General features: G+C 39.5%; 1 protein-coding gene across 2 annotated transcripts in view; it reads left to right on the forward strand.

Moving 5' to 3' along the window:
• tmtc1 (transmembrane O-mannosyltransferase targeting cadherins 1) overlaps positions 1-13,693 on the forward strand; it is a 181,158-nt gene that overhangs the window by 16,231 nt on the left and 151,234 nt on the right. For both annotated transcript variants that reach the window (XM_037122112.1, XM_037122113.1), the window contains exon 2: positions 4,014-4,191. In XM_037122112.1, coding sequence (XP_036978007.1) covers positions 4,014-4,191 — 178 coding nt within the window. The remainder of the gene's footprint in view (positions 1-4,013; positions 4,192-13,693) is intronic.

The following is a 13,693-nucleotide window of genomic DNA, read 5'->3' on the forward strand; positions in this document are numbered from 1 at the left end:
ATATATCAATATTGTAATCTTTTACGTACCTTTTCCCTATAACGTTACTGTCATCGGCCCCCAAAGTTGTGTATTGTTTAGGTTTAGTGTTGATAACTGGACCCAGCCTATCCCTGACTTCCAGTTGTTTCCCGAACCTCAGTGTACAACCGTTCCTGTTCCTGACTACAGTATCTTATGTCACTCAGTCTGTGAAATTCATTCACATTAGAAGGCTGATAACATTTCAAACGCTGACTCACTTTGTTCTCTTACTCAAGCTGGACATTTCTGGCTGAATTTATCTCTGCATTTAACAAATTACAAGCTATTACTGGAGTCATCTGAGGAAGGACTTTATGCATGCAGAAAAACAGATGGGTGCACTCAAACACCTGTGGCCTGGGGCTCACTTCTGTATGCATGCTTTACACATGGGCAAGAACTCACACACACCCACAAGCACGCACACAATCTTGAACCTATGGTGAATGTGCAGTCAGTCCAGCATTGTCGTCTCTGTGCTGGTGAACACTGCATGGCTTTTTCTGATCAAGGTGAAGGACACACACTGATTGAGTAAAAACAAACAAAGGAGCCTCAAGGCACTTTTTATAGCTCAGCCCTGATGTGCACCATAAACTGAACGGTGATTATTGCGAAAAAACAGAGGGAGATAGGGAGAGAGAGAAAAATGGGGAGACAGAGAGAGAAGAAAGTAAGAGGCCATGCGATTAAAATAGAAACACAAGGACAGCTGACACAAGACAGGGGAGGAAGAATAGGTGATGGATGCTCTTCTCGTAAATGAGAGGAGGAGGACTTAATCATAGCACATAATAGAAAGAGACAAGAACGGGAGGTGGAGGTGGAAAGTGAAAAATAAGAAATGACAAAGAAGAAGGTTAAGGAAGTGATAGATGATACTGTCTGAGAGATGCGGACTCAGGGGGATGTTAGGGCTTCATTTCCTGATTGCTGTTTATCTATGTCAGAAAAAAAATATTACCTTGAGTTCAAGAATCCACAACATGCTGCCATTTTGCCAGCCATTGAATTATCAATTATCCCTTCGTTTAGGCAAAGGTTTTCTTTATTCTATATCCAACAGCTTATCTAATGCATTTTCATCCTGTTTTTTAGTCGTCTGTCTGTTTCCTGCAGTTTTTTATTCAGCCTAATTTATATGACAGGGATTTGGTAAGGCAAATTACCATTGCTGTTAACTGCTGATGCAATGCTCTGCAGAATCAACAACTTATTTTTAGTATTCTTGCAACCTTCCTTTGGGTCATGGCCCAGTCTCTAGCATGAGATATTAGAGTGAAGGACAGGAAGTCATCATCCTGCTGCTGCTGCAGTTTCTGCATGGTCACTAAGACAAAGAGAGGCAGAACACCGTTATCTCTCCTTCACCTCTCGTGCCTCCCTCACTGGATGTGACCTCACCAATCTGTCCATCCATCCATCAATTGGCAGCAATAATGTACTTTGTCGGACACAGGTGCCGATCAGGTGGGACACCTGGATAGTGTGGGTCAGGTTTTGCGATTGCCATTTTCAAGGCGTCACATGCAAAAAACTCATTATTAGCGACACATCTACAAAAATAATGCCTGCATTTCAAAATGACTAGTGCAGTGCCAGTAGGAAATATGTATTTCTATAGAAAAGTGGGAAGTTAAGTAGCTTTGGTGGGACTTCAGGGATATTTAGGTTTGTTGTGAAATCCGACATTCCAGGGTATAATTGGCTGTTTTTGACTATTTTTGATTTAGCCATTATATTTCACCTTAAACACTATTTACTTGGTGTTGTTATTTTCAGCACAACCTCACATTGTGCAATCCAGGCAGTAAACATTGCAACTCTGAATACAGACAGATGAAAGAGGTGGAAAGTGAGTGACAGACGGATAGATGGGTACATGATACAGGGAGAGAAGACAGAGATGTGTGAGCTGAGACAGGAAAAACAAGAAAAATCAAATACAGCTTGTTTTTGATATGTTCTATGGGATGTTGAATGGATTGAATTGTTTACCCAAATACCAACCAAGTCATCTTTGTCTTACATCCCTTAATTATGTCATGTTTTCCTCTATGCCATCACTGGCATCACTGTCATGGAGCCAATATTTTGAAAATTTAGGGTGAGACTGACAACTTCCTGTGCTTGCGTCCTACTTCCTGCCTCATATGCCAGGGTTCACCCCAGAAATTTTTAGTGTAGCGGCGCACCGTCATCGGGGGGGGTGGTCGCTATCATGGGACGGATGGCAGGGGACGGACGGATGCTTGCTCGTATAGCAGTATACGATGCTGTTCCACCATCTGGGGAGAACCCTGTATGCCAAAGACATAGATGCCTCAATTGTGTTTATAAACAATTGTTTATGACAGCATTAAAAACACAATTATTGAGTTTTACTAAATTATTCATTGTTGATCTTTGTTTTGCTGAATCTAAAACGAGAAGAGTCCCTTTTTATAAGGTAAAAAACCCTTTGTTGTATGTATTTATCTTAGTAATGCAACAAAGGGAGTTTAGTAAAAGTGTATCAGTAATGTTTTGTAGCTTTAATCAATTTGTAGTAAGTAGTAAATTGCCACTGTAAGCTTCAGATTGAAAAATGCTGTTGCCGAACTGAACAGAGCAACAGTGCATTTTATTTTATTGTTTAGGAGGGAAAAAATATTTGTAAGAGAAAGAATGTAATTTTGTCTTTCAAAATGATGTGGATTGAATCAGTGCAAATATCATTCAGAATAATAGCCATGATAACATATTTGTATGTGGCATCATGTAGGGTTGTGGATCAAACTTATTGTTATTCATTTCTAAGAGTAGTTACAGGCAGCACATTACACAAAGGTCACAGATTAGATCTCTCCAGCAGCCATGCTTCCTGTCGAAATGTCCTGAAACATGACATTAAACCCCGACCTGCTCCCGCATTGTAAGTCTCTGTGGATAAGCACATCAGCTAAAATGCCTTAAAAGGAGAAATTAAAATTTCTCTGAAGCCTTCACACTGTGGATGGGTCGAGACCCTGACCGGGCCTCCTGGTAAATTTATCCATGGCCCTTCATTGCAGCGTCAGCTCTGAAGGCAGATCAGCATCAACTAAGGTCACAGTGAGATAATGGTGAGGGTTAAAGCTCTTTCTGCAAGCTCAAGCAGGTTTTACCAGTCATACTCATTGAATTGATAATAGAAGAGGGACAGTGGAGGCCAGAGTCTCCTTCATCACTTGGACTGGATAAGGGCTCATAGTGGACCCTATTAGAACTAATTACAATCAGAGATAAGGAGTTCAGTTGTGAGGCCATGTTCTGTTTAGTTCTCCCTGGTTGGTTTTATTCTGCTTTGCAAAGCCTTACCTTAGAGGTAGACTATATGAATATGTTAAGCTTCCACCCTTTTTCCATTCAGTCGTGTTAAGAAAAGAGAAGAGATACTGACACTATATTTTTAAGTGTTGAAAAATGCATAATCTATTATAGAATGAATGGTGGAACCTGAACCTAAGTACTGCTGCTCTCAGGTTGTTCATTATAGGTGAAAATTGCATTTTTCACTGTTATTCCTCATTGAGGGATTAGCTGCTGGAAGATCTTAAGCAGGGTGTGATTTGGTGTCGGAATCCGACATTTTTCTCTCAAACGATCACGCTCTTTTTATTTCAAATTCATGGAACTGCGGAAAATGGATTGAGATTCTGTTCAGGATTATTAAACAATCACTTAATTCAGCAAATGTAAAAGGTAATTTACTTCAGATATTCCCTCAGTAAATCCACAGCAGTATGTAGCTGAGTGATTGGTTTTGATAAGGTTGACCCTTTTTTGTCTTCATATGATTAGGCTTCATGGGAAAATAAATGACACTGACTGTATGCTACTGTCCATCAGTCTGTTTTTGTGGGTTTGAATCATATGTTTTACTCAACAGATTCACACTTTAACACAGAAGTCATAACAGCTCCTGTCTTATCCAACAGTGTTGAATATTTTCTCTGTCTGTCTGTCAGGTTGAACATCCTGCTGCACGGCATGACGCCTCTCTGTTTCCACATCGTCAACGTGTGTTTGCACTGCGCTGTAACCTGCCTGCTCATGCACACGTGTGAACGCTGTGCATTTGAAGACTGCCGCCTGGCCTTCATCACAGCACTGCTCTTCGCTGTGCACCCCGTGCACACCGAGGCCGTGAGTACATGACGCACAGACTGGCACAGAGAATGCGCCGAACACAGCACAAAGTTGCCTCCAAAAACAAAACAAGTATAAAAATGAGAACTGGTTTACATTTTCTCAGTCAGATTTCAAACAGTGACCTTTCACAAATTGTTCCATCTCACTGAAATAACTACTATGAGAGTACTGACCTTTCCCTCCTTGCTACTGCCATCCGCTGCTGTACCTAAATTGTCAGTTAATATACCCATAATGCTTTGGGTGTTGTAAACAGAAAGTATAACTTCTCCATGGAGTCATTACACTGTGGGCTCCTTGGGCCCCAATGTGCTGTAGCCCATAACTTGTTTACATCTTGACAAATTGGGCATACTAGTATTGGTGCCAGTCAGCTGCTATCAGTTTCTGTGTGCAGTGCCGTTACATGATAACCTAAACCTGGTGATTCTCAAGCAAGTTCTAAGTGTTTTTTTTCTATGCTTTCAAAGTTTAAGCCCATTACTATGGCCATATGTACGGTGTACATTTTAGGACATCCTCAGGATCAGGCTTCAGCGTCAGACCTCAGATGAAAAGGTATAAGGTCTCAGGAAAAGCTCTGTCACACTCGCACCAAACAGCCACATGAAAAATAGTCATCGGACCAAAAGGCCTGAGAAAAAAAACTCGTCACACTGAAATGCCTCAGGATAAAAATTGTCACAGAAAAAAAAAATGTCACACTGAACAGCATCAGCACAAAAGTTCTCACACTGACCGGAATCAGGACAAACGTTCTCACACTGACCGGAATCAGGACAAACGTTGTCACACTGAACGGACTTGCACTGAACAGCATCGGCACAAAAGTCGTCACACTGAACGGAATCGGCACAAAAGTCGTCACACTGAACAGTATCGCGCAGCAACGGCCAAATGTTGCAAATAGGCCTACATAAACGATGCAGAACCAACGACACGCAAAACACATGCAACAACAAAATGCTGCATCGAGTTAACAAAACGGAAGTGTCAACACAACGGAAGTATTAATCTTTTTGACCTGTTATTGTTATATTATTTTAAAAGATTATAAGCAAATATTTAAACCACATAGCTTTTTATGTCGCCTCTCTAAAAGTTTTACTCCACTCTCGTCAAGTACAATTTACAGGCTGTAACGCCCGCCAATGTAATAATGCCCGCAAACGTAATAAACCACAAAGCATTTAATGTAATAAACCCACAAATGCAATACATTTTCCACAAACGTAATGCCGCTGCCTACTAGAAAGTAACACGCGATTTCCCACAAATGTAATAACTATTATGTTTGCAGGGATTTATTACGTTTGCAGGGACGTGAAAATCTTCATTGTAATAACTTCCCACAGATGTAGGCTAATAATACAATGAATAATGGTTGCTGTGGTAGTTTTGTGGCATATAAATAACTAGTTTAAACAGATTTAGTTCTTTGCATAAGCAAAATGCTTCTTGTTAATGAGGATCATCTCTCTCTCACCGCCAGTGCTGCGCATCACCACCTGAGTGAATATTGTCTCATCAAGATGAGTCGGAAGCAGCAGCAGCCCGTTCGTAGACGTGGTCTGACATGAAGAAAAATAATTTTGGGCCGTTTGGGGTTTTATGTGTTTCAGAATTAATAAAATCTCAGCTTTAGGTCCTAGTCAACATTCAAATGATAAGCTGTAATTTAGTAAAGTTAGGTCGGAGGCGTTTTCCCCCAAACACCTGTTAATCGACAGACTGAATAGAGTTTGTTGACAGAGGAGACAGATTGTGGTTGACAGAGGGAGACAACTAGCTTGAAAAAAAAAATATTTAAGTGAGGAAAACATTGCCGGACATTTAAATTTAAATTTTGGCTATTGGCAATACAAATCTGAAGAAATCTGGATGCATTGCTCCTTTGTAAACCCAACACCTATCAGTCTATAGGCAAGAATCTAAAAGGTTTGCATTATTGGCATGAATGCCACAATAATAATATTTCTTAAGGACCAAGAACCACAAAAAGAGTACCTAGCACAGTATTGCTACTTGTGTGCTGTGTGAAGGATGGAAATCAGCACCAGCGACTGTGGCAGGTTCGTTCCAGTCAGATCTGATCCAATTAATCTTAATGATCTATAGTTAAGGCTTAACAGTGCGCTTTCCACGACCCTAGAGTTAGATCCGGTCAAATTATATGTTTCTGATTGGACCAAAGTGTCAGTTGGACTTCATGAGGGCTGGAATTCCAACACTACTAGAACAGCCGTAAGCGGTCATTTGGACCGCTAGATAATAATCTCTATATTCTCTTATGTTAAAAACCCAATTGAGTGATGAATGCACATTGTGTCATGATTTAAAAAAAAACAAACAAATAACACCAAAATGTACATTTTCACAAAATAAATTATACATTTATCAATATTCATATAATCACATATAGTAAACCATTGTATATTTAGACAAGAATATAATAGAGAAAAAATCAGAACACGAAAATTAATAATTAAAAGAAACGCATTTGATTATGAGACAATTTATTTTAATACTTAATAATTTATATTGAAAAAAATAATGATCGAAAAGGCTGGAAATGAACTGCTCATGAAATAATAATAATAATAATAATGATAATGATAATAATAATAATAATAATAATAATAATAATCATAATAATGATAATGATAATAATAATAAGGTCGCTGGTTAAAATCCCAGCTCCAGGCAGGGCTGAGCTGCATGTCGTAGTGTCTTTGAGCGAGATACTGAAACCCACATTGCTCATCAGTGAGGCCCTGTGATGAGCTGGCGACTTGTCCAGGGAGTACCCTGCCCTCGCCCAGAGACAAGGCTGGGATTGGCTCCAGCAGCAACACCCTGCAACCCCATGGAAAGGGCTAAGCGGTTACGGACAATGACATAATAATAATAATAATAATAATAATGATAATAATAATAATAATAATAATAATAATAGAAAAAGCTTGAAAGGAGCTGATCTAAAACAAAAAAGAGCTGTTGTGATCACTGGTCTACTTGTCACAGTTTACAGATTCCCTCCGCTCTCCTCGCACAGTTACCACACACGGCTTGTGGCATTTCAGGTGTCCAACGTTTGGTTCCGTTTGCAGTTGCTTCCGCTGCTGCCCACCTTGTGCCGCCTGCTGCAGCCGCTTTCCCCTCCATGTATTCTGCCCTCAGCTCCTCTGCCAGCTGCTGCAGGACTTTCCTCCGGGCTCTCCTGCAGCTGCTGCTCCTTGAATAAGATGCGGGCATTGATCCCAGCCAGGTCGAGGATGTTACATGGCCACCGGCCATCTTCCACACCACCTTTGACGGAGTACGCCCTCGCCATCTGGTCCAAGTCCACGCTGTACTTGGTGTTGTTGTAGTACATCACAGTCTCTGGTTTTGCCCTCGCTACACTAAAGGTGCCCACACCTGTGCAGGTGCTCAGAATGCAGACATTCTTTCTCGGCTTTCCCTGCTACACAGTCAGAGTCGCATCACTTCAGCACTTCAGTGTTGAACAGCTCCGCTCGCTGTTTCAAGGAGGGGGAACTCTCACTTTTGTTTGTCTACGGTGCCAACTAGGCTATATAGGCTAATACAACTAGATAATAATTAACTCACAAGTAATTTCACCGGGAACCACAAAATATTTTACAATGAAACCCTGCAAAATGATGTGTGGTCAATATGACCGCTTATGGCCGAAATGGGTCAAACATAATCCTTTGTGACAGCGGAGCAGAAAGTTGACAGCTGGATTTTGCACCCACAGTCAGAAGTATTAGTAGTATTAGTAGGTGTATATATTATTCATTGTATTATTACATTGTGGGAAGTTATTACAAAAAAGATTTTCACGTCCCTGCAAGTGTAATAAATCCCTGCAAACGTAATAGTTATTACATTTGTGGGAAATGGCGTATTACGTTTGTAGTAGGCAGCGGCTATTACGTTTGTGGAAAATGTATTACATGTGTAGGTTTATTACATTAAATGCTGCAGATTTTTATTACGTTTGTGGGTTTATTATGTTTGCGGGCATTATTACATTGGCGTACAATGTACTATAAAAACACCAATACTGCGAGGACGTCCCGGACCAGATGCGAGAGCGTACTCCGTCAAAGGAGGTACGGAAGATGGTCAGTGGCGTCTTCTGAAACATCATCGACCTGGCTGGGATCAATGTCCGCATCTTATTCAAGGAGCAGCAGCAGCAGGAGAGCCCGGAGGAAAGTCCTGCAGCAGCTGACAGAGCTGAGGGCAGAATACATGGAGGGGAAGGCTGCTGCAGCAGTCGGCATTATTATCAATATCATCGGCATTATTATTACTATTATGATTATTATTAATATTATTATTATTATTATTTTAAGTGTTGAAATAAAATGTTTCATAATCAAATGAGTTATTTTTAATTGTTAAATTTCTTGTTCTGAGTTTTCTCTATTAAAATCCTGTGTAAATATATGCAATAATTACGGTTTACTATTTGCATGATATGAATATTTATAAATGTATAATTAAGCGTGTTAAAATGCACATATTGGTGTTATTTAGTTTTTTAAAAAAATATCATGACACAATGAATGCATTCGTCACTCAGCTGGGTATTTACATGAGATTATAAAGTTGAATATCCAGCGGTCACAATGATCGCTTATGGCCATTCTAGTAGTGTTGGAGTTCAGGCCCTTCTAGTGTTAAAAAGAAGCATTTTGCTCATGCAAATAAAAATCTGTTTAAACTAGATACATATCGGGGTTTGTGTCGTTCTGGTTCTGCATCGTTTCTTTGTTTGCAGCATTTTGTTGCTTGCAGCATTTTGTTGTTGCATGTGTTTTGCGTGTCGTTGGCTCTGCATGGTTTATGTTGCCCTATTTACACCGTTTGGCCGTTGCTGCGCGTTTGCCCTTGCCGGCCACCGTACTACGTGACCTCTGTATGAAACTGATTTTTCCCAATACCGTTCAGTGTGACGACTTTTGTGCTGATTCCGTTCAGTGTGACGACTTTTGTACCGATACCGTTCAGTGTGACGACTTTTGTACCGATACCGTTCAGTGTGATGACTTTTGTGCTCATTCTGTTCAGTGTGACGACTTTTGTACTGATGCTGTTCAGTGCGAGTCCGGTCAGTGTGAGAACGTTTGTCCTGATTCCGGTTAGTGTGAGAACTTTTGTGCTGATGCTGTTCAGTGTGACATTTTTTTTTCCATGATCTGTCTGACAATTTTTTTCCTGACACCATTCAGTGTAACAACTTAGTTACTGATGTGTTCACTCAGTGTTTCCCACAGGATTTAATGAGACTATGGTGGGTGGATGTTGGACCCTCTAAGGGGGTCCGGGGGCATGCTCCCCCGGAAGATTTTTTTTTTTACCATTTTAAAGTTGAATGCATCAATCTGGTGCACTTTGAAAGCAAAATTAAGAGGCTAGATCTGGCCATTGGTTGTATAGATACTAATAGTGAAAACACAAAATCAAATATCGCATACATCTGAGCCATCAAAGAAATAAAGCAAAAGTGTTTACCTTTACCAGATAAAATAATAAATAATTAAACTGTAAGCTAAATTGTTATAAAAAATAAAATGGATTCGGAGGGTACATCAACATTTTGGCAGGCAAAAACATTTTGGTCTCTTTTGCTTCCATAACTTGTCTTCTTTCAGACTAGTTGAAAGAAAACATCCAAAATACACATTTATACAACACTCCTATTTGCAAACTTTGCACCCTGAATTTGGACATTGAATTTTCCTGGGTTTTGAAAAAAACACTTCTAATGCCCTTTGGTAGTCAAATTTCTCTGGACACGGCCCATTGATGGAGACCCTCAGGCAGGCAGCCAGGTGCTCTCCTTGCAGCCTGTTGCGAAGCTCTGATTTGACCTGAAAATGAAGGTAACTACAATTAGCCAAATGAATGAAAATATTTTAAGGACACTGCTCTTTTAGTTAAAGAGTATGCAGTTTATCATGTAAGTGCAATGGGTTTGACACACATCTCAGCAACATATTACCATGCCCTCTGTCCTTACCCTGTTCATTGTGGAGAAGTCTCTCTCACAGTTGACACTTGACACCGGAATGACCAGTGCAATTGCTGCCAATCGGCGAGTAATGGGTACATCTGTCCCAATTCATCGCACTCACTGGCTAGCAGGGTCATTATTTCAGCCTGGTTCTTGTCCTAGAGGAATAATTTAAAAAAGATGTTAATTTATATCTAAATTGATAAAGGTGTGTCTGCAGGTTAAACTGAATAATTTTTAAGACTTGAAAGTCTTGGTGAGGTAACTTGCTCCTCAGATGCTGAAAATACGTTAGTTAGGCCTACATGGCTCGCAGGGCTCTCGTCCACAACGAAGCCTTAAGTAGACATTAGAACGGACGGAATTCCAACACTACTAGAACGGCCATAAGTGTTCATTTTGACTCCTAGATTTTAAACTCTGTAATCTCTCATGTAAATACCCAATTGAGTGATGAATGCATTCATTGTGTTTAAAAAACAAAATAACACCAAAACGTACATTTTAACACATTTGAGTATACATTTATCAATATTCATATCATCGTAGTTATTGCATATATTTACACACGATTTTAATAGAGAACTCTCAGAACAAAACAATTAATAATTAAAAGTAACGTATTTGAAACTATTTATTTTAATACTTAATATATTATAAAAATATATATATATATATAATAATCGAAAAAAACTGGAAACGACCTGATCTAGTACAAGAAAAACAAAACAAAAAAAAAGCCGTTGTTATCACTGTCTCCGCAGATTATCTCTGCTCTCCTCGCAGTTACCACACGCGGGCTTGTGCCATTTCAAGTGTCCGACGTTTGGTTCTGTTTGCAGCTCCCCTCCATATATTCTGCCCTCTGCTCCTCTGCCAGCTGCTGCTCAAGTAACTCAAGTAAATTCGCAAAGAAGCACAGCTGGAGACCGTTAACAAAGTTAGAGACAATACTGCGGTAAATGCGATGTGCGGTAAATAAGTCCACTTCTGGCCGGAATAAAACATATCACATTTTCATTGTCTTTTGTATAATTTATATAAAAACTAAAAATCAAGACACTTTTAGGAACAATTATGTACGGGCAGTATTGCGGTTTTTTTTTTTCATTCAACACAGTTATTGCACACATGAATATGAAAACGGTCGAAATAACCGCCTTGGCCATTCTAGTTTTGGTTGTCAGAGTCGCTGGTAATAACAACGATTCTCTATATACATTTATACTTTCTGAACCGTCTCTGGCAATAACATTAACATTAACTAGTTCGATATAGGTTAGCGCTAAGTTACATACTTTTTCACGGAAAGCATCCGGATATATCAATCGACATAATCGAGACTGACAGCTTACATCGTAACATTATCTTTCTGCTGTAGTACATAGATCAGGATAACATTGTTTCTAAACTAGTGGATATTGTAGAGTTTGTTAAAGTTTCTTACCTCAAACGATGTGGTGTCCTAAAACGCCTTCTTCACATCGTCTTCACCTCTGCTTCACAATGCCGTAAGGTAACGCGATATAGTCCAGTGCGTACGTGCCTGCGTGATGCGTGCGTGTGTAAGTGAGTGTGCGCGCACCATGTACAGCGGGGTGGGGGCAGAGCGGGGCAGAGCCAACAGACAGAGAGTGAGAGATCCTTTGCCAAAGCCGCAGCGCGAAACACATGTTACAGATCTTTTATGTTATTATGAGAAGTGTAAGATTTTTTTCGGTTCACTCTGAGACTGTGGCGAAATAAATTAGACCATGGCGGGCCGCCAGAGTCTAAGTAATTAATGGGAAACACTGGTTCACTGTGACAAGTTTTTTTTTCTCAGGCCTTTTGGTCTGATGACTATTTTTCATGTGGCTGTTTAGTGCGAGTGTGACAGAGCTTTTCCTGAGACCTTATACCTTTTCATCTGAGGTCTGACGCTGAAGCCTGATCCTGTCCTAAAATGTACACCGTACATATGTGCAATATTTTCTTTTAATTACTGTTACCTTGAAATAATGAAGACCATTTTTTGTGATGACAGAGAAATTAACCCATTATCATGAGAAAACCACAAGGTTGTTCCCTCTTATTTCCTATAGACTAATGTTTATCAGATCAGCAGTGCCATGTAAGCATTCAGGGAAAAGAGGCATGTTCTTTGAGTTGATAACTGTATGGAAGACTGGTATTTATTCTGCTCTGAGTCTACACAGAATGGACGTTAAAGCATTTCAGCTGCTTACATTTTTATTATATCTGTCACAGACACAGACATAGTTTAACTAAACACTTTAGGAAGCTGCTTCTCACAAGTGTTAACAAGTCTGTGTGGATAAAAGCACTACGTTATAATGGTAATATTACACCTATCTCTTACAGTAGGTATAATGTAAATACGATCATATCGTAAATAGCAAAAGATCATTAAAATTTCATATTATTTCCTTTGAAACTCTCAAACCCAGCTGACAGCTGTGTGTGTATGCCATGTTATGAATGTTATCAATGTTATAAGTCGTTTTTGCATGATAAATGATCTCCTTATCTCAGGAAAACAATATTTGTTATTCAGTGATAATGACATAAATAACTTAGGAAGAAAGCAAACTAAATGTAACTTATGTGAAAACAGAGGAAAAAACGCAGTATTTTGACAGTAACTATCTGGGTCATGGCATGCACTGAACCAACAAAGTTGTCCATAGTACGACTGAACAGTATCACACAATGTCACAGCTCACCTTTACATGTATGCATGTAAACGGACAGCCATGTGTGGTGAGGTGGAACATCCAAAGTCACATCAGTTCAGTTCAGCTAGAGTCAGTGGAAAGCACTATAAAAGCCTTTACTATAACATAATTACATTCACTATTTTCCTTGCTTGAATGCATTCAGCAATGACGATAGAGTAAATTGATAGCCTGCAGATAGTCCCTTGCAGATTTTTTCTGAATTGAATTGCTTTCATTATTTTTCTATTCAAAGGGCAGCCCTCTGCAAGATAGCATAATGAGTCAGGGGCAGAATTCATGCTCAGGTTGATTCAGAATGTATTAAGAGCCTAAACATAGGCAACATTTCCCCTCAGGTTCTACTGGGTTTGTCCCGGTTGAGTATCATGTGTTGGTGCTTCCTATTGCTTCCTTCTTCTTTACCAAACGGTGCTATTTTTGTCAGTCTGACGTCAGTCTCAAACCAGCTTGTAAAATGTGTCCACTACAGCTGCACCTAGTGGTTATTTTCATTATCAGTTAAAATTCTGATTATTTTTTCAATTAATCAATTAACTGTTTAATTTATACAATGTCTGAATAAAGTGGAAATGCCTCAGTACAGTTTCATCAAGACCATGCCCTACATAAAGAGTATGATGATACAATTTTAGCCCACCACTTGTTCTTTAAACAAGCCAAGACACACAAGTCATAAGTGGATAAAATGCAAACAAGTTAGTATTTAAGATCAGACAGCAATAAC

The sequence above is a fragment of the Acanthopagrus latus genome, chromosome 14, assembly GCF_904848185.1.
Source record: "Acanthopagrus latus isolate v.2019 chromosome 14, fAcaLat1.1, whole genome shotgun sequence".
Taxonomy (NCBI): Eukaryota; Metazoa; Chordata; class Actinopteri; order Spariformes; family Sparidae; genus Acanthopagrus; species Acanthopagrus latus.